This window comes from Zalophus californianus, chromosome 3, assembly GCF_009762305.2.
Source record: "Zalophus californianus isolate mZalCal1 chromosome 3, mZalCal1.pri.v2, whole genome shotgun sequence".
Taxonomy (NCBI): Eukaryota; Metazoa; Chordata; class Mammalia; order Carnivora; family Otariidae; genus Zalophus; species Zalophus californianus.
In genome coordinates, this window is record NC_045597.1 from 58,809,695 (window position 1) to 58,834,583 (window position 24,889).

At 36.7% G+C, this 24,889-nt stretch overlaps 1 protein-coding gene across 6 annotated transcripts in view; it reads left to right on the plus strand.

Moving 5' to 3' along the window:
• The window catches only part of FNDC3A (fibronectin type III domain containing 3A), a 155,186-nt gene that overhangs the window by 79,078 nt on the left and 51,219 nt on the right, over positions 1-24,889 (plus strand). For 5 of the 6 annotated variants that reach the window (XM_027590846.2, XM_027590847.2, XM_027590849.2 and 2 more), the window contains 2 exons: positions 9,334-9,410; positions 21,031-21,271. In XM_027590846.2, coding sequence (XP_027446647.1) covers positions 9,334-9,410; positions 21,031-21,271 — 318 coding nt within the window. Of the gene's footprint in view, positions 1-5,107; positions 5,215-9,333; positions 9,411-21,030; positions 21,272-24,889 lie in introns of those variants that run through there. The other variant, XM_027590851.2, reaches the window with a different exon arrangement.

Sequence of the window (24,889 nt, forward strand, 5' to 3'; positions counted from 1 at the left end):
ATAGCTGACAATCCCTTTTTGCAAGTCAGCTGATTCAGCTGTCTTACTATCTTAGCTGTTTATTTTGCAACTGTTTTTGAGGGTATATTGCTTAAAGTTAGACATTTATTGATGCATTACTGAAATTTATATATGACAGAAGTCATCATTGGGTTATACCTGCTTTAGTTTTTGTCAAGCCAAATAATTGGGGCTATGCTCTATGGCAATTTAAGACACTTGATCTACAGAAGACAAGGACTAGCTTGACTGTGGTCCTTGATGTCTTAATTTTAATCTTAGTTCAGTTCATACAAACCAGAGAGATTTTATGGCCCAACTCTAGAGGGCTTAAGACCAGCCTTATTCCTTTTCTTCAGTTTGTCAACATTTCGTTTTGGGTTTTGTTTTGTTATGTTATTTTGAGGGGTTTTTTTAGCTTTTTTTGTTGCTGTGTGTATCTCTTAAATCTCCTCAAGTTACTTTTGGAACAGGTTTAGGTATTAAGTAATTCACTGTTTCCCATATGATATCCCTCACTTACTAAAAACTTTTAGAGTCTTCACAAGAGTTTCAGTGAGATATATTTAGGTGCATTTTGCTTTGTTATCATTATATGTAACTAGCAGATATTTGAGGTGTATTGTGTGGGGTCTTCTATCCAAATGTTTGGTGCTTTTCTATTTGTAGTTCATCTTCAAGTGAATTTTGGTATTATTCTGCAGTTTTCTCATTCATTTTAATAAAATTTGTAATATTTGTTATATCCTAAACAAGAGAGGCAGCATAATGTAGTGGTGAAGTGAAGAACACAGGTTTCAAAGCTAGACCACCCAATTCTTTTGATAGCTTACTAGCTGTGAGACCTTGAAAGTTACTTAATCTCTTTGTATCTTAGTTTTCTTACCTAGAAAATGGAAATAATATCCCACTTGGGATATTATGCAGATTAAATGAGTTAATACCTGTAAAGCACTTACACCAGTGCCTGGTACCCAATAAGTGCATATAAACAATGTCACCCAAATGTCACCTAGCGCTTGTATTTACAAATCTACCTGAAAATCAGTAGTTCAAGAATGCTGATAGTTAATGTGTTAAAATGTTACCAGGAAGTCCAAACAATCGCTGTGACATGTCAGGCTATTGATTTAAGAGAACCCTCTGCAAAATGTTTGAGACAGTGTTGTGAAAATAAAAAGCAGGTGCATTTTAAGTTTGCTAGAATTCTCATATAATCAGGTAAGAAAGGGAAAATGAAGAATATGCTCTTCACTGCATGATGCATTCCTGTAATTGTAATGCTCTTGATGCATCCTTTCTCCTTGTTTATTCCTCTGGGAAAATTGTTTGATGCACATTGTTGAGTTAACAAGGTCTTTAGGAAACATGAAGTATGTCTATTTTACATTGTCCTTATTATAACTGAAGAATTCTTGAAAGTGTGGACCACATCACTAATTCTGGGCATTAGAACCCCACGGCAACTCTGAGGATAACGAGGGTGGAGAGCTAAATCTTGTTAGAAGAGTTGAAAATAGAGAAAATAACCAGTAGAGCAAAGAGCTAGTGGAAGTCGAAATGGAAATCAGATCAAGAATAGAAGCGAAGAGATAGCTTTTACTTAATGAAGGGACGGTGATTCTTCTGAAGATTGAATAAAGAGGTGAGAAAAGTTTGTAAATAGTATTGAAATAGTTCAGATTCATGCTGACATATGTGATCGAGGTCAGTTGGGGGAAGTCCTTAAAGGGTGGTGGAGATCTCTGATAATCACTCAAGAAAACAGGATGGGCTATTAACCAGGAATAAATTTCTGAAAGGATTCCTGAGCAGCATTCCATCAGCAACAATGCTGATGGCTGAGGTTGGAGGTTGGAGATAACTAAATTTACAAACATGACAGTCTGAGTACATTTGATTCTACAGTTCAGATCTAAGAGAAGTTAATTATCTGGTTAAAATTGGGGACTTTGTGGGGAGGGGATGTAAAAGAAAGACCTCTATGGGAAAGGAAATCAGGCAATGAATGCAGTGTTCAATGAAGAGGAAAGGGAAATCGTTATGAGAAAAAACAGATGTTATAGAAGAAAGAGAAATGGAAGAGATGAAAGATAGATGTGGTAGCCAGAGACTGAAACATGAAAGTCTGAGATTTCAAAGATGAAGATAGTGGAATTCTAAGTGAGTTCCAGGATGTGTCTTTGAACATGGGTTACTAAAAACAGAATGGAAGAGTTCAGGAAAGTTTGAGCCTAAATTTTTTGAACATTGAAGTCATTGTGCTTATGGACAAGAGTGGGATAGGGGAGGGGCGCCTGGGTGGCTCAGTCGTTAAGCGTCTGCCTTCAGCTCAGGTCATGATCCCAGGGTCCTGGATCGAGCCCCGCATCGGGCTCCCTGCTCCACCTGTTTCTCCCTCTCCCACTCCCCCTGCTTGTGTTCCCTCTCTTGCTGTATCTCTCTCTGTCAAATAAATAAATAAAATCTTTAAAAAAAAAAAGTGGCATAGAGGGGAAAAACTGTGAACATGGTGCCATAGTTCTCAATAAATGAGAACTGAGCATGGCAGCAATGAAAAGGGGTAGAGGGTGATCTACTCATATGACATGATCTCAAGGAAAAAGAAACTTGAGTGTGATACAGGAACAACAGTGGTAACTGGAAGCAGCCTTGGGGTATCTGGAAACTGCCTCAGGAGAGAATGGGAATCCTCTGCTCCCAGGGGCTGCTAGAAAAATTGTCCTGGGGGGAGCCAGATTTCATTTAAAGGAGATATATAAACAGGTCTTCTGTGAAAAGGTTGAGGATATAAGGGAATTTATTTATAAGGGGAAAGGTTCTAGTGAGCACAGTGGAAAGAATTGAGAAGGCAGTCATCAATTAAAGAGTTAAGAAATGGAAACATAGCTGTGTGAGAACATGAGCGAAAATGAAGCGGGCTGCCGGGGCTTGCTTTTTGTTTAAGGACTGAAGATCAGCTGAGAAGCTGAGTTCAGCATTTACAAGCAGATTCTATTGCGACCAGGACACTCTTTACTCTCAGGCCTCGTTCTTCAGGAGGCTTGCCTTTCTGTAGGAACTTTGAAATTAACAATTACCCTTTGCCACTTTTGGGAGAATGGTCCTTTAGTGTCTTATTGATGTAGGAAAGAGGTTATTAGGGTTCGAAGCCCATGGCCAAGAAAGAATTCTTGAGACATCTTTGGTGCAAAAAGATGATTTTATTAAAGCATGGGGACAGACAGCAGAAAGAGCAGAAAGAGCTGCAATGGGGTCATGAGGAATGGCCCATTATATACTTTCAAGTTGGGAGGGGGTTAGGGATAGTGTAAGTCTCTAAGGAATTTTGGAAGCAAGGTGTCCAGGACCTTGAGAGGGCTACCTGTTGTTGGGAAAAGGTCATTTATTACCATCTAATAAAACCTTAGTCATGAGACTCTTCAGGTGTATATCGGTGGGCCATATGCTTGGGAGATGATTGCCAACACATATCTTGGAGGGTTTAGAGATAAAGGAAGTTTCCAAAGGAATTCTTATACATTAAAATAGACTTACAGGATGGGGGGGGTGGTCAGATTAGAATTGCCTTTTGCTCTTAGCAAAGTATTAACATCAAGGCGGTTGAGTCCTTAGAGGAATGTCACTATGCCTGTTTCAAGGACTTGTCAGAGGGCTCTAGGTAGTAAGGAAATTTAATAATTTTTCTTCTGCCTTTGTTTCCCACATCATTATCTCCTCTGGGGTGTCTGACATGTATTTATTGAAACCTGTTGCTCCAGGTTATATCTCTTGCTAGTTCTTTTCTATATTCTTGGAAGAGTGGGGCTTTGAATATGGTTTACATATTTTTTTTAAAATAGCCTTATCATTAGATAATCCTGGCTTTGCCTCATTGTGTGCCGTTGGCAAGTTACTTAACTGCATGCATTCTTCTTCAGTTTCCCTACTCCTAAATTGATGCCTACTTCAGTTATTGTGAGGACTGAGTTAACACATGAAAATCACTCCAAATGGTGCCTGGGACATACTCTGCGATATATAATTATTATTTTTGAAAACACAGAGCAATCACACTTTTATTTATAATAATAGCTATCATTTATTGAGTCATGCCAACCAGTATACTCAGTACTTTATATATATCTAATCTGATTCTCAGAACAGTGCTGCGATGTTGACTATTTTAACCTTTTTACATAAGGAAACAGCCTCAGGGACGCCTAGGTGGCTCTGTCAGTTAAGCGGCTGCCTTCGGCCTGGGTCATGATCCCAGGTTACTGGGATCGAGTCCCATATCGGGCCCCTTGCTCAGCAGGGAGCCTTCTCCCTCTCTCTTCCTCTGTGCTCTCTCTGTCAAATAAATAAAATCTTAAAAAAAAAAAGGAAACAGCCTCAAAGTAGAGCAGTAAATTGCCTTGCTAAAAAATATTGAAGCTTTTATTAAAACTTAAATCTTTTGGTACCAAAATTTATTTTTTTCCACTGTGCAACTTGTAAACATATCACAATCATTATCATTACCTATACATTTGTATTAGCTATTAATAAATTTCCTTAGCTTACATAGCACCATAAAGTAATGAAAAGACCTCCAAAAGTTCTTAGAGTCTTCTTCCCCTCACTTGTAACATCTTTGGTCTCTTTCCTGATCTCCAGGGGAGCTTGGGTAGAGGGCTCTGATCCTGAACTGTGGCCTGTCTTTTAAGATTTTATGGACATGAGCAAGAATGCCATCTATCAAGTGAATCCTCTAAATTAATAAATGTTATATATATCTTAAACTTTATAAATGAAGTAGCAGGCTGTAAAAACTGAATTAGAAGATAATGCCTATCGTTATATAGGAGGGAAAATGAAAACAAAAACCAGTTTTACATCAAATATGTATTTCTGTGCGTGTATTTTGATGAGCTTTTGGGTTAGTTCATGAGGAAGTCTGAAAGATCACAAAATTCAAGGCAGCAGCAGTAGAAACCATTCAATCATTTACTATATCCCAAACACTGGCAGCCTGGCAGCGGGGAATGTTTGCTTGCTTCCCCCTTCCCTTTCCGCGGGTCACTGCAAGTCATGTGATAAGCATCACGTGACTCGGTCAAAGGATCTTTTCCTCTCACTGCTTTGCAAAAAAAAAAAAGCGGAACCGTTCTCCAATTAAAGCTGTTAACGTGTACTACGCTGTTTCCTTGTTGGATTTTGTTCTCTGCTGCTACTGTAAAAACAAAATGAGTGGTAAGATTTGCTGTTTTTGAACATTCTTTTATTTTAAAACATAGAAAGCATTGTATTAATCTAAAGTCATGCCGTGTGTATCTTTTTAATAGATGCCAAATCTGTGGCAGTAAAAATATTTTTAAATCGTAGCCATGTAGTTATAAGATTAGACTCTATTTGGAGATGGGCTGATTTTATATTCCATGGAGTATTCTTTTCAAGCGCCTTTATTTTACTAGGTTTTTCTTTTTACCACTAAAATCAGAATATTGGCATCAGATTATTTGGAAGCCATTGTGAAAGCTTGCTTATAAAGAGAGTGTGTAGCACGTCAGCAGCCCATTGCATTTTAAGAATTTAAACTCAAATTTGCATTTCAACAAAAAAAACCCTCTTTAAATGTGAACGTGGCTAATAAAGAAAAAATAAAGAATTTAACTTAGAGTAGATGAAATATTGTCTTTATTAAGTTACTGATGGCCCTTTTTAAGGAATGGAGGTGAGGGGCTTCTCAAATTTCTTAAGACAATTGGTGAATAAGAATTGTTTGCTCTTCTGCAAGGTTTTAGAATAGGAAATATGCCCTTAAAAATTATTTTAATAGCTTTATGTTTTGGGGTAGATTTTGCTTAGATCATGTAGATTATTAAGGAGCTACTGGGTGTATCTACAGTTGTTCAGATATAGCTACTCCTGTGCCAGATGTGCATTTAATGGTACAATTTGTAACAGATTTGGCTTCTTTACTGGGACAGAATACCCTCCCCTCCTCCACTGCATTTACAGGATTTGTAGTTAATCTTTTAGTATTTTCAATATTTTATTCAACAATAAAAGTATTGGTGAAACTAAGGGGGTAAACAAACATTTACATCATTAAGCATGGAAGGTTTTAGGGGTTTGCTGCTGTAGACAGAAATAGCAACTGAAGTGGTGCGGTAAATATTGTAGTTTTTTAAATTGTATTTACTATGTTTATATAATGGGACTTTTATGTGTTCAGTGTTGGATGTTATTTCATACCAGTATTTTACATATTAAATATGGTATCCATGAATTGTCTTTAAAAAAATTAACCATGTACCATTTCTGCCTCAGGATAAGAAAATTTATTTGCTAGAGTGAAATGATTACTTCCTAGGGAAATGAGTTAATTATTATTCCTGGACTGCAACTAGTAATGTATTTACTGATAGTTTATTTTAGGTTGGGTTTGTTCTGTTTACAGTATCACACGTAAGTATAATTAAAGAATACAGTAGAATTTTGTTCTAAAATATAAACTATAAAGCAGCTTTCAAAGTATATGGTTTGAATTGTAATTATGTAGTATTTATGTATTTATATTTTTAGTAAAAGAGGGGCAATCCAGAGCAGCTGTGTAGTTTTGCAATTTTAAATGTAATCAGCAATAACTTATTTTTTACTCTGGTGGCTGAAAAACAACAAAAATCTATTCTGATGACTTGATGTAAGAATTAAATTTGACAACATGTGAAAGGAACCATAGTCCCTGGCACATTTAGTAGAAGCTCAAAAATATTAATTTCCTTTACTAAGATTACAAGTAGGATTTTTGATGAATTCTCTTTCTGGTTCCCAGCTAAATTTCACATGTTATAAATAGTATCTAAGCCAGTTTCAGGATTCATAAAGCTAGTTTACTATAGGTTTATATAAACCAGCTAATAGACGTAAACCAGGATTTTCTTAAAACTGTTCTCATTTTCTATTGAGTCCAGCATAGAGAAGTTAAAAGGTAAGTTTTAGATAAATCCTCTCTTGCCTAGAGGTATAAAATACCTCATAAGTCTTATTTTGTAAATTAATAGGCTAATGTTGGCTTAAATGTAGGAAAATTTTGTTCTTCCTTTCTCTCTTGTTTTTTAAAGATAATGAAGGCTTTAATTTTCCTTAGAATTTGGAGCCTCAAATTACATCAGTTGCCAGTAATGCATAGTATTTTAATGTTTACTAAATATGTTGTAAAGCTGTATCCTTAAATGAAACTGCCTGGTTTTGAATTCTTTTTCTACTAGGGCAAACTTAATTTCTCTACCTTAATTTCCACGTGTGGAAAATGGGGAGTAATAATAATAATACTTACCTACTTGTAGAATGATTAGGAGGAGAAAAAAGACAAAAGCCCTAGCATATAGTAAGTTAGTATTAGCTATATATAATTAGCTATTTTAAGAAAATATTCTGAACAACTTCATGTATTTGGTGGGCTTGTTTGGGATGGGAAGAATATTTTGTTGAAAAGTTATTTTTAGGGGCGCCTGGGTGGCTCAGTCGGTTAAGCATCTGCCTTTAGCTCAGGTCATGATCCCAGGGTCCTGGGATGAGTCCCGCATCAGGCTTCCTGCTTAGTGAGGAGTCTGCTTCTTCCTCTCCTTCTGCCTGCACCGCCCCCCCCCCACTCATGCTCACGCTCGCTCTGTCAAATAAATAAATAAAATCTTTTTTAAAAAAGAAAAGTTATTTTTATAGTCATATATAGCATAATTTGGTAGTCTGCCCCGGCGCAGACACACACACGTAAGCTCCTTACTTCCTCATACCCACTTGAGTCTTTAACCTATTCTCTCCCTCCCGCTCCCTATCTCTTCTTTCTTTCCTCACTCCCTCCACTTACCTCTCTTCCCCTCCCCTTCTCTTCCTCTGTTCCAGCCCTGTTCACTCTTTCTTCTCCTTCACCCTTCCCTTTTTCCAGTTGTCTGTCCTCCTCTGTCCCCTCCCCTCCTTTCTTGCCTGTATTTTCTTCTCTATCCTCTTTTCTTCCCTCCCTTCTTCCTTTACCACTGTTTAGCATTTACCCCCCTGCACCCACCTTTTCCTACATTCTCTTTTCTCTTTCCTTCCCTGTGTCTCACCATCTTTCCCCTGCACCCACCACGAACCACTTTTTTGCTTGCTTGTCACTCCTCTCCTTCCTTGAAAAGCGGGTGGCTGTAATCTGGATTTGCTGTAACCTCCATGCTCTTCATTCTGTTTCCTGAAGTATGTATGATGTTACCAGTGAAATTATTTCTCTTCTGCTCTATGATTAAGCTTTTCCTCTTTCTTTTCTTTTATAATTGATATCCATTATGTGTACTCTGCAGGTTGAAATTCCACATATAAAAAGAACTCTTCCCCCATTACATTCTTCATTAGACTCTTGGGTACGTTTATTCCTAAGAAATGAGTGAGGATCCTTGAGAAGGTTTAATTTCAAGTTATTAAAAACTAATGGGTGAGGGGACAGTGTAGTCTAAAGTTACAAGGAAAAAAGGATTTGAAGGTGAGATGCTTTTTTTAAAAAAAGTTACATAAAGCAAGATTTTAGTTACTAGAAAAAATAAAACACACCTTCCCAAAATGCCTATTTTATCCCACAAACGTTAAGAGAGAAGATAAATGAGATAATATTTATAAAAGCTATCTGGAAAGGATAACAGTAAAAATGAAAGAAAACATGGAATAAAACAAGCTGAATTTTCCTTTTTTTTTCCCCCCGGAACTTTTTGGTTTAAGAAACAAAACTTGTTCCTTAGCTAAATATGCATGTATAGTATTTTTCTAACTTTGTTCTCAAGCCCCCACAGACATGACTTACATATTACACGAGAGGCTTTGAACACTAACAAAGCAAGTCCCAAATTTCTAACTCTTCTTATTGCTCTTCCCTCTTGACTTTTTTTTCTATTGGTTTTTAGAATTTTGCTTTTTATATCTTTCATTGATTTTATATGCAAAGTTTAGGTTGATTCTCCTCTAGGTCCGTGTTTCTTAACTTGCATAATCATAAGATTGACCAGATATTTTGTGAAGTAAATATAATGACTCAAGACCCCACTGTAAGCATAATAAGGAATCTCTAGGAGAGTTTTAAAAGAGCTCCCCAGGTGACTATTATGATCATCAGATAGGTTAAAAAACTCAACTGCAGATAAAGAACAATCAGTGCACTTTACAAGATAAATTTTTGTTTTGTAACAGATGAATCACCTGAATTTCTTTTCATAGTAATATAGTTACTGTTAATTTGAGCATTTAGTTTAGATGAAGTATTCAAAGTGGAATTCAGATTGTTTTCAACATTAGCTTGCTAACTAATCCTGGATTAACACATCATTTCTGTGATCCATTCAGGTCCTGCTCAGGTTCCAATGATGTCCCCAAATGGTTCTGTGCCTCCTATTTATGTGCCTCCTGGATATGCCCCACAGGTATGTGTTTGTGTTATTTTTCTTTTTATATCTATATAGTAGGGATCATAATACTACTGTTTAATTCAGAAAAAAAATACCATTTCAGTACTGAAGCTTACCCTGTACAGTATATCTTTGGTATCTGTTTCACATACTCTAGTACATTCAGTATATTTGGAAAGGAGGAAAAATTAAATTGACAGCATTATCACTTGGCCTTGGCTTTGGGTGTTGAATTGTTATAGAAAATTAATCCTAGAGCTTTATTTCCCTGAATATGTGAATAATGTAAGTAATATCTTAAGGTTTAAAGGTGCCTGCACTAACATTTTTTAAGTTAATCATTTGCTTGGAAGTAACCCTAGACAGTGTTCCATCCATATTCATAAAATGTCTCACAGCAGGAAGCCTACTTCTCCCTCTCCCACTCCCTCTGCGTGTGTTCCCTCTCTCGCTGTGTCTCATTCTGTCAAATAAATAATAAAATATTTAAAAAATAAAAATTAAAAAAAAATAGAAAAGCTGAATCCATATCTTATTTCAAGCCCTTGCTGGCTGCATGGCCTTGGACAGATCAACTTCCTTTAGTCTCTGTGTCCTAACCATAAGATGGGATGATAACATGTAAGATAACATTTGAAAGTATTTGTAAGCTTTTCAGAAGCTATCTCTACTTTTGTTTGACATACTGACAGTCTGCATTCTGTGTTATCCTACTAAATCTGTTCTCTGATATGGACCAAACTCAAAGGCCTTTATTCCAGCCTTATCCTTTTTGTGACCCCCTAAACATTTGACACCACTGATACGATTTACCCAAAATTTACTTGACATAATGCTGTCCTGATTCTGCTTTTCTTGGTTGCACCTTCAGACCTTTCTCCACTTACATAAAGACCATATCTGGTCTTTTCTATAGTGTGGTTCAGTCCAGCAAACATGTACTAAATGTACCTTGTACGAAGCTCTGTATTTGGTGCTACTGACAATTTATTGCAGTGTAACTAAAGAGTATCCGCTGTTCTCAAATCTATCAGTACCTTTTATTTTTATGGCAGATTCCTACACTTCTCATTTCATTCAATCATGACCTTCTGGAAGTAGCTTTCCTTGAATGTTTCCAGGTGCCTCTCCTTTGGGCTCTCATGGCACACTATGTATATCTTTCTTTTAATGAATTTCTCACACTGTTTAGTAATTTTTCTCTCCTGAGAAGATTATGAACTCTTAACAGTTCTGTACTCAGCACTGCAGCAAATATGTACTGAGTGCTCATATATGTCAGGCAGTCTTCTAGATGATTGTGATATATTTGCGAATGAAAGGCAAAGACATCTGTCTCTCTGTAGTTAACATTCTTGTGGGGAGAAGAAAACAATAAGCATATAATACATGGATAAATTATGTAGTATGTTAGGTGGTAAGCAATGGGGGTGGAAAAGGAAAGAAAATCGACCTTGGTTACATTTTAAAATAGGGTAGTCAAAATAGGCTTCATTGGAAAAGTGACATTTGAACCAAGTTTTGAAGGATATGTAGGAGTCCACATGGCCTAATTTCAGTATTGTTGTGTCTCAGGAAATAGACCTGAGGAGATGGAGACAGATGGGGGAATGGACATTTGATGGAGCAGTCAGAACACACACAACACTTATTAGTTAAGTCCACCATCTTATATGGGTGCAGTTCATGGTGCCCAAAACAATACAGTAATAACATCACAGATCACCTTAACAAATATAATAATAATGAAAATGTTTGAGGGACGCCTGGCTGGCTCAGTTGGTACAACGTGGGATTCAGTCTCAAGGTCGTGAGTTCAAGCCCCACATTGGGTATGGAGCCTACTCAAAAAAAAAAAGAGAGAGAGAGAGAAGAAAGAAAGAGAAGTATTGTGAGGATTACCAAAATGTGACACACAAACACCAAATGAGCAAATGCTGTTGGAAAATGGCACCAATAGACTTGCTCAGCACAAGGTTGCCACAAACTTTCAATTTTTAAAAAATGCAGTATTTGCAAAGCTCAATAAAGCAAAGCACAGTAAAACAAAGTATGCCTATATTCACATGCTCATTTGATGTTTCCCTTTCTCCATGGTTTTGTTAATGCTGTTACTCATTTGCTCATTTCTGCCTTTTTTTTTTTAAAGATTCTCTCCTTGTTTGTTTGTTTGTTTTTAATTTTATTTATTTATCTGACAGAAAGAGCACAAGCAGGGTCTACCCATCCTTGAGGAGGACCTAGATCAAGTTATTTGTACCATCTCTTGGTTATATATTACATGCCACCTAGTATTATAATTGTGGGATTTTATGGGATTTTAAGTTCCTTGAGGATAGGAGCTGCCTTTTAATTATTTTTATTCTATGGTAACTCAGATACAGTAGATATTTCATAAGTATTTGTCAAATAAGTGAATGAACTTTAATAGTAATCTTACTGGGAGGATTATGTGAGGCTAGTGGGCTACTATTATCTACCTTAATTTAAGATTAAGACTGTCTCTAGGAAATGTATCATTTTCAAATACACAGGAGTAATCAAGAGACAAAAATGTATAGTCTCATCATTATTGAAATAATTTAAATACCCACTATGTAAGACTGGATTCTAGCATTTTGACATCACTATTGAAATAACCCCCCATTTCCTAGCACACACAATTTCTCATGTTAGAAAATACTTAAGAATCAGGTTCTGGGGGCACCTGGGTGGCTCAGTCATTAAGTGTCTGCCTTCGGCTCAGGTCATGATCCCAGGATCCTGGGATGGAGCCCCGCATCGAGCTCCCTGCTCCGTGGGAAGCCTGCTTATCCCTCTCCCCCTACTTGTGTTCCCTCTCTCACTGTGTCTGTCTCTGTCAAATAAATAAATAAAATCTTAAAAAAAAAGAATCAGGTTCTGGGCATAGCTAAGCACTTAATAATTGTCCAAAACTTGACACATAAGGAAACATAATTATCTTAGCAAATCTAAAAGCTGGGAGTTGAACCAAATGTTAAGACACATAGATGGCTATATAATAAAGTATAGGTTGTATTTCGCTCAGCAGGAACCAAGTAGCACAAATACTAAACGTGTGAATAGCTATTATCTATGGTCTTCTTTTAGACTTTTATATACTTATCTCCCCTCGTGGCAACAGGCTTCCTCACGTCTATCCTTTGCCATATGTATGTGTATCTTTTGGTGAAAGGCAGTGATCTAAGGGGGCGGGGGAGGTCACATAATATTTTTGCCATATTATCATGTAATAAAGTACGTCCTAATAGGATTCAGCAAATTTATGCATCCTAAAAAGTTAGGTCAGGCAAGCAAAGACAGCAAAAATAAAAATCCAGTGTTGGGAAATAGTAATATTATATACCTAAGCTCTATCACTGAGGAAATAGTAATATTATATACCTAAGAGCATATTGGGACAGAAAAGTGAAAGGTCCCAAAGACAGATCTTAATTTAGGATTCAGATTGAAATTTAATGAAAGTACTTTTAGGAGAAACATATGAAGAAATCATGATTTACCTAGGACCTAACAACCTTCAGATTTGTAATGTTTATACCAGTGGCATGTCCCTATTAAATTTAGAAGCACTTCAGATATTAACTCATCATTAACTCATACATATATTTTAACTTCATTTTTAAGAGTAACATTAGACAAGGACAGGGTATCAGTAACTTTAGAGGAGTAATTTGTTCTGTTTTTCTTATTTGAGATTTGTAAAATCCAAACCCTCAATATTAAAATTGCTAGTATTGTATTGTACTTCCTCTGCATTCTCATTCAAGAGTTCTGCAATATTGTTTATTTTATAATATTTGTACTTTATTGCTGTGTATTTTAGCATTCTACTCAAAAGTAATGGGAACCTGCATGATTCTATTCTGTTGACTTAAGTTTTGAAGAGAAGGTTGCTGTTACAAAGATGTAAAATGCCCTTGCCATCAAAAGGGTAGAGTTCCTAAGGACAATTTTACCCCCTTTACCACATTGAACAAAAGTAGCTCTTAAAATAGACTTAATTTTTTAGTTGCATAGCTTTTGTTGTTGGATCAGAAAATGAATCATTTTTAGAAATCCTTATTTTTGGGGGCGCCTGGGTGCCTCAGCTAAGCGTCTGCCTTCGGCTCAGGTCATGATCCCAAGGTTCTGGGATCGAGCCCCCTGCTCTGGCCTGCTTCTCCCTCTCCCACTCCCCCCTGCTTGTGTTCCCTCTCTCTGTCAAATAAATAAATAAAATCTTAAAAAAAAAGGAAATCTTTATTTTTTAATAAGCCATTTTTTATTAACCATGAAACTATAAGTTACTGTCCAATATGATAGACCTAAAGCTAGTTTAAATGATATGCAGAAAGAAAAACTGTTCACTAGATGCTTAAACATAAAAGAATATTAATTTTGCAAACAGGCCAATGGAAAATATATTTAGTGGTAAAGGACAAATATAGTTCTGTACTTCAAATATAGTTGTATATTGTTCTAATCATGAATATGTAGAAAATGTGGAAAGGGTAAGAAAAGGGTAGGAAAAAAATTGCATTGAATGTTTATAACCTAGAGATACTCTCTGTAAACATAAAATAAATTTCCCTGTAGCCTTTTGTTTAACTACAAAATTACAAACATAATTTTAGACATAAGCTTAATGAGTTTTATTTTTGTAGTTTAATAAGAAAAGGTTTGTGAGAGACTGACGTGCCTCAATAGAAGCAGGAATATGTGCCAACTGAACTAAGATATCAAATGGAAAAACAAAAACTATAAAACACAGAAAGCAAATGGTGATAGGAATAGAAGGAGCTTAATTTACTGGCAAATAATACTAACTTATAGTCCCTAAGAGCATTGCAGCATAGAATAACATTTCATATTTTAGTGATGAAATTAATGACTTATCAAGAAAAGATTATAGACTGCCTGAATGGTGGGACACCTAAAAAGCAGCATCAAAAGTTCTCTCCTTCTGCCTCTCTTTAAAGGCTCCCCTGTTTTCTTATGGAATGTGGGTTATGGTGATGAGAGGGTACCTAACAGGAAGGGGATTGTAGATCTCATAATGTGGGGAAGGGAGCTGTGTCAACTTCAGGAAAAGTCTGAGATTACTCCTTTGAGCTGGACTTGATATTTCACTTTGCCTTTATGTCAGCATACAGCAATGAGGTCAGTACTTTTTTCAAAGATTCTGCATACTAGTCTGATCTGTCTTCTGTGTCAAATGTTTTGGGCAGCATTATTGTGTATGTATGTATAGTTAGGTATATAAAATAAATATCTGTTGAATGAATGACCAGAAATACCTATATTATTATTAGTAGCTTAAAGTGGGAATAGTTTTGGGTTCAGAGTGAGGCTATAGAAGTAGGTTGCTAAAAGTTAGGCAGAAGCAAAGGTTGTAAGAATTGAGGAAATCACAGAATTCTAATAGCATGGTGTTGTTAAGAAGGGGGAAAATAATGTGGCATTCCAGTAGAACTAATGGGAATACATTTATTTCTGGTCATATCATTGATTCAGCAGTTTTCTCTGAGCATCTACCCTATGCTAGGAGTTGTTCCAGGTGTTGGGAAGAAAATGGTAAGCAGAACAGATTTGTCATGGAATGTATATTCTCGAGGAGAACACACACACAACAGGAGATGTAAACACAAACCCCTCTTTCTGTAGCCCCTTTTAATTATGTCTCTGTTCAATAAAGGAGAAAACAGGGCTTTGCCTAATTAGAAATTGTGTGGCATATGTGTTTAGGTAGACCTGTGCTGATAGCCCTATTTAATTCTATTTTATGGTCTTATCTTTGTTTTAATTTTTTTTAACATAGACTAATTTGGATTATATTTTGTCTTTTTTTTTCTTTTCACAACTTACTGATTTTATTTTAATCATCACCATTGGTGTACCCTGTTAGTATAAAATTCATTGTCTACATGATTAGCCATTTGTCAGCAGCTGGACTTAGTGGATAGTTTTGAGGCCCCCAGCCTCACTCCTGAAGTTACTGGCTGCTCAGATGGTTACTTGAAGTAGTACAGGTCTGGCTCTTTTTTTCTTTTTTCTGTTTCCTAGCTTTCTTTTTTTTTAATTGTGGTAAAATATACATGACAAAAAATTTACCATTGTAACTTTAAATGTACAGTTCAGTGGCATTAAATATATCCACTGTTGGACTACCTTCACTAACATCCATCTACAGAACTCTTTGCAAAACTGAAACTGTGTACAATGACTTCCCATTCTTCCTTCCCCCAGCTTATCTTTGTATTTTAAATGTTCTTTTTCAGTAGAAAAGTGGTTTTAATTTCGTAAGTAATTTAGCTGTTTCTTTTTTTTTTTTTAAGATTTTATTTATTTGAGAGAGAGAATGAGAGAGAGAGAGAGCACATGAGAGGAGGGAGGGTCAGAGGGAGAAGCAGACTCCCCACCGAGCAGGGAGCCCGATGTGGGACTTGATCCCGGAACTCCAGGATCATGACCTGAGCCGAAGGCAGTCGCTTTCGGCTCCCTAGGTGTTTCTTTTTAACCAATGAGATCTCGCTTGTGTTGTGACATTTAAAAAAATGCTAGAGAAACCAGTACCTGTGGGTTCTGTGCCCACAAAGTGGATAGACATGAAATTAAAACCAAAGTGCAAGAGTTCAAATACTGGCTCCTCCACTTACTTTCTATGTGACCTTAGCAATTTACTTAACATCTGTATGCCTTAGTTTCCCCATCTGAAAAATGTTGATAATACTACCTATTTGTTATGAGGATTAAATAGTTAATACGTGTCCGTTGAAGAACTTACAGTTAAGTTATAGGGTAAGACACATGCATTTGGAAAGTTAACAAATACTACAGTGTTTTAAATACCTAACAAGTGATACAAAATAAATGTAATAGAAATGACAGGAAGGAGAGGTCATTAAGATTGTGGTGCCCAGGATGGGGTTCAATGGAAAGCAATCAAAAGAAACCTTCCACAGACCCGTAGCCCTGGAATCTCTACCAGCATCTGGGGTGACATGCTCTGCAGTCTCATGTCAGCTCACACTTCCTTTTCGTCTAGAATGAAGACAGACTTTCCTGCTTCTGCCTAGAGCCAGTGCCCCCAGTGGAGTCTTGGATCCCATTCCCTTTTGCCTGCATTTTTCTGTCTTCTACATCATCAATTTCTTACTGTCTGATGGGTCATTCTCATTATTGTATCAGCATGTTGTCATTGCTCTCACTAAAAGCAACACATTTTTTTTTAAAGAAAGTATACACTTTAATTTTTTTGAAGATTTTTATGTATTTATTCATGAGAGACAGGGGGTGGGGGGACAGAGAGAGAAGCAGGCTCCCAAGGATCAGGGAGCCCAATGCGGGTCTTGATCCCAGGACCCTGGGATCATAACCTGAGCCAAAGGCAGATGCTTAACCATCTAAGCCACCCAGGCGCCCTAAAAACACATTTTTTAGTTTCTTGACTCCACTACTACCAGCTACCACCTTATTTCCGTATTCCCCTCTGCAGGAATACTTGCTAAAATTGGGCTATTAGCTCTCTAATTCTGCTCCCCACTTTCCTCTCTTAAACCCAGTTAGGGTTTGCCCCTATGTTTACACCAAAACTGTTGTCATCAAAGTTGCAGTGACTTCCACATTGCTAAATCCAGTGGTCATTTCTTAGTCTTCATCTTACTTGACCTTTCAGTAGTAGTTGAGAGAGTTGATCCTTCCTCCTTGATACACTTCACCAAACTTCCAGACTCCACACTCTTAGTCTTCTTCCTACCTTACTTGGTTGCCCTTTTCCAATCTTTTTAGAACTTCAGACTAGTATGTCTAACTGCCTACTCATGTTTCCACTTAGATGTTTTATAGACTTAACCAAATTCACATTCCAGAACCTAAAACTCCGAATGTTTCCCCCCAAAATAACTTACTCTGCCCTATAGCCTTCCCCTTTTACAGTTGGTAGAATACCATCCTTCCATAACTTCTTTTTCTCACTTCTCCAGTGGCATCATCAGCTAATCTTGTTGTTCTACCTTTAAATATATGCAGAATGTGGACCTCTTTTTACCACACTGGTCCAAGCCACCATTTCTTGCCTAGATACTGCAATAGCTTCCTGGTTTCCCTGTTCATTTGTTTGTTTTTTCCCTTGTCCTACAGTCTATTCTCAACTCAATAGTCAGAGTAATCCTGTTAAATATAAGGTTATGTCAGGATTTCTCAACCTCAGCACTACAGACATTTTAGGCCCAGTAATTTTTGTTGTAGGGAATTGTCCTCTGTGTTGTAGGGTATTTAGCAGCATCCCTGACCTCTCTACCCACTAGATGCTGGTAGTACCCACCCCCAGTTGTGACAACCAAAAATGTCCCTAGATACTGCCAAATGTCTCATAGGGGGCAAAATCACCCCTGGCTGGGCACCAGTGACTTATATCACTTTTCTGCCGAAAACTCTGTGATGGTTCCTCCTTTCACTAATATAAATGCTGAAGTCCAGGTGCTTATTAATAGCTCATATGGTCCTACCTGACCCCGCCACTCCATTTGACCTTACCTGCTTCTACCTTCTTCTTCCTTATGCTGAACCAGACACAATGGCTTCTTTCTAAAACTACTTTTATCTCTTAGGGGCTTTGTTCTGTTTTCTCTGCCCAGAACACTCTTCCAGATTTTTACATGGCTAATTCGTTCAGTTACTTCAAGTCTGCTCAGATTTCATTTTGCCAGTAAGTCCTATCCTGGTCACTCTATTTTATACTGCAACCTGTCCCACTCCCACAATACTTCTGATCCCCCTTACCTGTTTTTTTTTCCATGATACTTATCGCCTTGCAACATGCTAAATAATTTACTCTTGTTTTTGTGTTCATTGCCCCATTAGTATGTGTGTCCCACAAAGACATCACTCACATTTTTTTCTTGCCTAACTTACCAATGTTTCTGTCATTTTTTAAATGAGCAGAGAAGGTAAAGTTAGAGCTAGATATGGAAGGATAGATGAGATTTGCATAGTTGTAGATTGAGGGGAGGCAAAGTGAAAAGAAAGATGTCATAAACTAAAGTCCAAGATATGGAAATGCATAGGTTTGTATGAAGATAGGTTTTTAGTATACCAGCCTGGCTGGAGTTAAGAGTTCAGGATTTGGTGTAGGAAAAAAATACATGTAGGAAGACAGGTTGGAACAAGACTGAAGGCCAGGTCAGAGAGTATGGACTATAATCCTATCAGAAATGGGAGTCATTTAAGATTTGTGAGTTGGAGAGTTGATAAAGGTGAAAGTAGTATATTGTGACAGACACTGTGGTTTGGCTTACAAAAATCCATTCCAACCTCCTTCTAATGTCCCTTCCTGTAGGTTAGAGGCTGAAAAGCTATAAATAGTTTCCAGATTCTCTCTAGCTAGGACTCCAGATATTTCATTTCTGCCAATTATATGCACTTGTCTGAGGCTTGAATTCAGAACTGAGTTAAATGGGGAGAAAGGCAGAATATGAGGCATTTATTTGGCTGGAAGCAAGGCATTATAGTTCTAGAGCTAATATATAAAAAACTGAATTAATTTGGTCTTCTAGTACAGACAAGTCAGCTCATACTCCAGCAGATAAGGATAGTTGAATAGGGTGTTTAATAGTAACTATAATCTTTCTAAAGCAATAATCATTTAGTTGTAATTTAGGCTTATCTGTACCTAAATAAGTGTGTTTTCTAATATACTTACCAAGCATGTATATGTTTATATACAAAATCTGCTATTCCATTTTTTTAAGTTTATTTATTTATGTAATCGCTATCCCCAACATGGGGCTTGAACTCACAACCGTGAGATCAAGAGTTGCATGTTTTTCCAACTGAGCCAGCCAGGCACCCCCAAAATTTGCTGTCCTTAAGAATAGTAAAATTTGTTTTTCCTGAATATAGCAGGATTTGCCTTTAAGTTAGCACTTAACATTTTAATAATATTCTGTTTCCTTAAGAGAAGGTATTATTAGCCATTTGTTAAACCTCCATAGTAATCTTTTAAGTCTAAAAGGTTTAAGGGCTCTATTTTAATAGAGGGATTCCTAATTTTGAGATAAAATCCTATACCCTTTGGGCTTTCCTGTATATCCTCGCAGCTCCAGTGAGGTTCAACGGGAATAAATCTGTCATTTTAGGAATTCCTTTCCTGCAGTGTAACCCCTATTTAAAAATGTATAATATCTAGGATTAGGGTTCAGTTTAGGGCTAGAATAATGGTTAAGGTTAGGGACCGTGTGGGGGTATGTGCCTATTATCCTACAGTTCAGAGACCTCTCCAGAGGGATAACTTTAGGGTTAGGGTTAGGGTTAAGCATATATCCTCACACTGTCCCTAACCCTAACTATTCTGTCCCTAAACCGAACCCTAATCCTAGATCTGAGGGACAAAAAGGTTTGGTATATGTATACAATGGAATATTACTCAGCCATAAAAGTGAATGAAATCTTGCCATGTGCAACAACATGGATGGAGCTAGAGAGTATTGTGCTAAGTGAAGTAAGTAGAGAAGGACAAATGCCATATGCCTTCACTCATACGTGGAATTTAAGAAACAAAACAAATGAGCGAATGAAAATGGAAAAGAACAGAGAGGCAAACCAAGAAACAGATAATTATAGAGAACACACTGATGGTTACCAGAGGGGAGGTGGATGGGGGGATGGGTTAAATAGGTGATGGGGATTAGGAGTACACATGTTGTAATGAGCACTGGATGTTGTATGGAAGTGTTGAATCACTATATTTTACACCAGAATCTAATATTGCACTGTATGTTAACCAACTGGAATTAAAATAAAAACTTTAAAAAACGTATAATTTCTAAAACTGAAAGCCACAGATACTTTCCTTAACTTAATATATTAGGTGTTTGTCTCCCTTGAAAAGATCTTCAGCTATTAAAATTGTCCTGGTCATGTTCGCAAGAATTTTGTACCTAAATGCAATATATGGTTGATCTTCAGAATCTGGATCCAGTTTTTTCCCCATTTCTACTTCACAGTTTGTGTTCTTTCTACAGCTTATTTCCTTCCACCCCTATCCATAATATGGAAAAGGGAATTAATTCCTGACCCTATTGTGTTGTTGTTTTTTTTAAGATTTATTTATTTATTTGAGAGACCGTGAGAGCATGCGTGCACAAGGAGGACAAGGGGCAGAGGGAGAGGGAGAAGCAGACTTCCCCTGAGCAGGGAGCCAGACGCATTGTGAGGCTCAATCCCAGGACCCTGAGATCATGACCTGAGCCGAAGGCAGACACTTAATTGACTGAGCCACCCAGGCACCCCCCACATTGTGTTCAAACCAAAAATTCCTTTGAGTTTCCCTTCTTTTTTAATGCATCAGTAAATGCACATTAACACAAAGAAATAAATACCTAATATTATGGCTCATTGTTTATATTGTTATTTAGCTAATCTCATCATTGATTTAAGATTTATATTGCATTGTATAACAAAAACTGCTTCATGTTGTTCTATACTAAATCATATGTACTTAGTGTATTTAATAAATTCTTTTCATATTCTGTAAAATTTCTTAATTAATTATGGTATAAAAATTCTTACTCTAACCGGTATCAAAAGAATTGCTTACATCTTATGGAAAAAATGTTCAATGTTCATTTTGTAGGTTATTGAAGACAATGGTGTTCGAAGAGTTGTTGTGGTTCCTCAGGCACCAGAGTTTCATCCGGGCAGTCACACAGTCATACACCGTTCCCCACATCCTCCTCCTCTGCCTGGTTTCATTCCTGTCCCAACCATGATGCCCCCTCCACCACGCCATATGTACTCACCAGTGACTGGAGCTGGAGACATGGCAACACAGTATTTGCCACAGTATCAATCTTCACAAGTATATGGAGATGTAGGTAAGACATCTAAAAATATTCCTGTCTTATGGAGTTCTTCTTTACTTGGATGTAATAGATGCTTTCCTCCTCTTATATAAAAGAAATGACAAAACAATAACAATATCACCATCATGTTCTCTTACCCAAGCATTATGTTAAGTATTTCATCCTCATGATTACCCCTTAAGGCAAAAAAATAAACAGAAAATCAAAGAGGGAAAATAACTTATATTGTGCAGCAATATTTAGTGGGGACATGTTCAAACAAGAACTTTTCTTCTCTGTTCTGCCAGCTAGACTCTGAGGAACATTTTCAGCCAGGAATAATCATACTGCTGTTAAATCCTTAAGGTTGTGATGCCAGTTACCAAAGTTGCTAGGTTCTGTAAAGGACTGAGGTGGGAGGTGGGGGAGGAAACAAGACATAACCTTGGCCCCCAGGGAGTTAATAAATTATTGGGAAGAATAGACAACCACACATACACAAAATAGTAATCTTATTCTTTCCTATGTGGTTAAATACCATCTCTATACTGACAACTCTCAGATTTGTATCTCCAGCCAAAACCTCACCTCTGACCTTCAGACTTAGATTTCTGTCTTCTTGATAACCACTTAAATGCCTCGTGCATATCAGTTACATTGTTTCTAAAACATAAATCTCAATTATGTAACCTGCTTTTCTCTGTCATCTTCATCTTGATAGATGGTACCACTGTCTACTCAGTTTGCTTAAGTGAAAACCACATGATCAGATTTATTCTTCCTTCTTTAACCCCTACATCAGTTGATTTCATTTTTATGTTCAGAAGTTTCTAAATTTTATCTACTTTTTTCCACTGCTACTCAAATCTTGTCCCCTATCGGCTCTTGTCAGGATAACTATAGCAGGAGCTGCCTTCCAGTTGGTTTTCTGCTGTCGTTCTTGCCCCAGCCATCCAGGCTTAGCCTGAGTAATCATTTAAAATGTAAATCACACCATTCTCAGATTTACAAGATTTCAGTAACTTTCATTGCATTTAGAATAAAATCCTGAACCTTCTACTAGACCAGGATTTCTCCACGTCTGCACTCTTGATATTTGGGAATGGATGAGTGTTCGTGCGTTGTAGGATATTCAGGAGAAGCCATCCCCTACCAGATGCCAGTAGCATACAGCTCCTACCCACCGTCCCCTATCCTCAGCCAGTTGTGACAACTAAAAATATCTCCAGACATTGCCGAATGACCCGTAGGGGCCCAAATTGACCCTGCTTGCAACCCACTGGCCTTAACAAGGCCCTCCCCTGTGGCCTCTGACTGCTTTGTCCCACTTGTCCCACCCCACTTCCCTTCAGTTTTTCAAAACCTCCAAGTTCTTTTTGCCTCAGTGCCCTGCACATGATGTTCTCTCTGCCAGGAATACTCTTTTCCCTTTTCCGTGGAAGGCTCCTTTTTTTTCCCCTTTAGATTTCAGCTTTCAGAGAGACCGTCTGTGACCTTACCTTATTAGTCTCTCACACTGAAACCGGTTTCTTTCACAGAACTTAACACAATTTGATTTTTTTTAATTCGTATGTCTTTCTCCCTTATTTGACTGTACACCCCTGACAACTAAATCTGTCTTACCTATCACTTGCGCTTAGCAGTAGCTTTCATTAATGTTTAGTAAACTTACAGAATAACTCTAAATACAGAATTTTAACTATACAGCACAGCCTATAAGTAGTAAATATATATTATGTCATATATCATATATATTTTTTAAAATTACTTCTCTTGGCCAAGTAACACATTGATTCTGTAGGTCTGGGTGGGGTTTGGGTTTCTGCATCTCTGACACTCCCAGGTGAGGCTCATGCAGTGGTCCAGTGAAAGCTTGAGTAACAAGAGTTTATACTACAAATCAGTCTCATCCTTCCATTTTCTTTACTGCTAATTATGACTTATTTTTAAAAAGGTGTTTGAGAAAATTAGAAAAAACTAGATGTTATAACTATTGCTATTTCACATTGTTAAAACCCATTGTTATTCAGAGGGGATATTAGAATACATGCATATGATTCACAATGTTGTGAGGGAAAGTGAAAAATACAAATCCACAAGAGGTACAAATCTAAAAACTAGCTATCCAGTGACGGAAGACAAGAGTCATCATACTGTGTTTGAGTTTATAAGCCAAAGTGTCTACCACTAGATCCTAATAATTGACAGTAGTTTTATAACTAGTAGCAGCTTTCATGAAAAGGAAATTCTAGCTTTTTCATATAAATATATGCACAATATGTGTACTTGATATAAATGTTCATTACAATATGTTGTCTTTTGTGTCTAGCTTTTTTTTCATTTGGGCTATTTTTTTAAGGCTTAGTTCAAAAATGTAGCATGATCAGTACTCCATTCCTTCTTATGGCTGAAAAATATTACATTATATGGGTATAATTTTGTTTATCCATTTATTAATTGATGGACATTTGAGTTGTTTCCACTTTTATCCATTATGGATAATAAATAATGTTGCTTTGACAGTTGTAAGCAAGTTTTTATGTAAACATGTTTTCACTTCTCCTGAGATATACCTAAGAGTAGAATTGCTGGCTCATATAATAATTCTGTTTAACTTCTTGAGAAGGTGTAAAAACTGTTTTCCCCGATGACTGCACCATTTTACATTCCCACCAGCAATGTGTGAGGGTTCTAATTTCTCCATATACTTGCTAAAACTTGATATTGTCTTTTGATTCTAGCCATCCTGGTGAATGTGAACATGTGTCTCATTGTGGTTTTGATGTGCTTGTTTCTCATTACTGATGTTGAACACCTTTTCATTTGCTTTATTAGCTATTTGTATATCTTCTTTGGAGAGATGTATATTCAGATCCTGTACCCACTTTTTTAGTTGGGTTATTTGTCTTTTTATTGTTGAGTTGTAAGAGCTTTGATAAATTATGGATTCAAGTCCCTTAGCAGATATATGATATACAGATATTTTCTCTTACATTGTCTTTTTATTTTCTCAGTGTTATCCTTTAATGCAAAAAAGAAAAATTTGGTGAAATCTGATTTTTCTTTGATAGCTTATGCTTTTGGTATCCTAAGAAACTGTTATCTAAACCAAAGTCATATATATTTACACCTGTGTTTCCTTCTATGTACTTAATAGTTTTACCTTCTACATTTAGGTGTTTGATTTATTTTAATTTTTGTATATGATGTGAGATAGGTGTCCAAACTCATTCTTTTATATGTAGATACCCAAATTCCTGTGTTTTTTATTCTAATGTTATTGTACATATCCTTATTATACTAATTTCAAGAATATTGTACTAATTTTCTTAAAACACTGATAAGTTAAAACTATACTGAGATTTTTGAGCCTTTTTAAAAAATATTTCTCATTACAGATTTTAAATTTAAAATAAAAATAAACTCTGGGACAGGTAATGATATTTATGAAGTTGATTGATTTTATTAAGTGCTGTGTGACTTTTATTAGAATAAATACATTCTTCTAAATCACAGCCTTGAGTTTGTGATAACCAGAGATGCAGTGTTTTGTGCCTAGACTCTGTTCTTAGTAAGCAGTCCTAATTTCTTTTTATTAACTCCTATAACTTTATTTTTCAGTGATTATTTGGTTTGTTTTTTGTTTTTGTT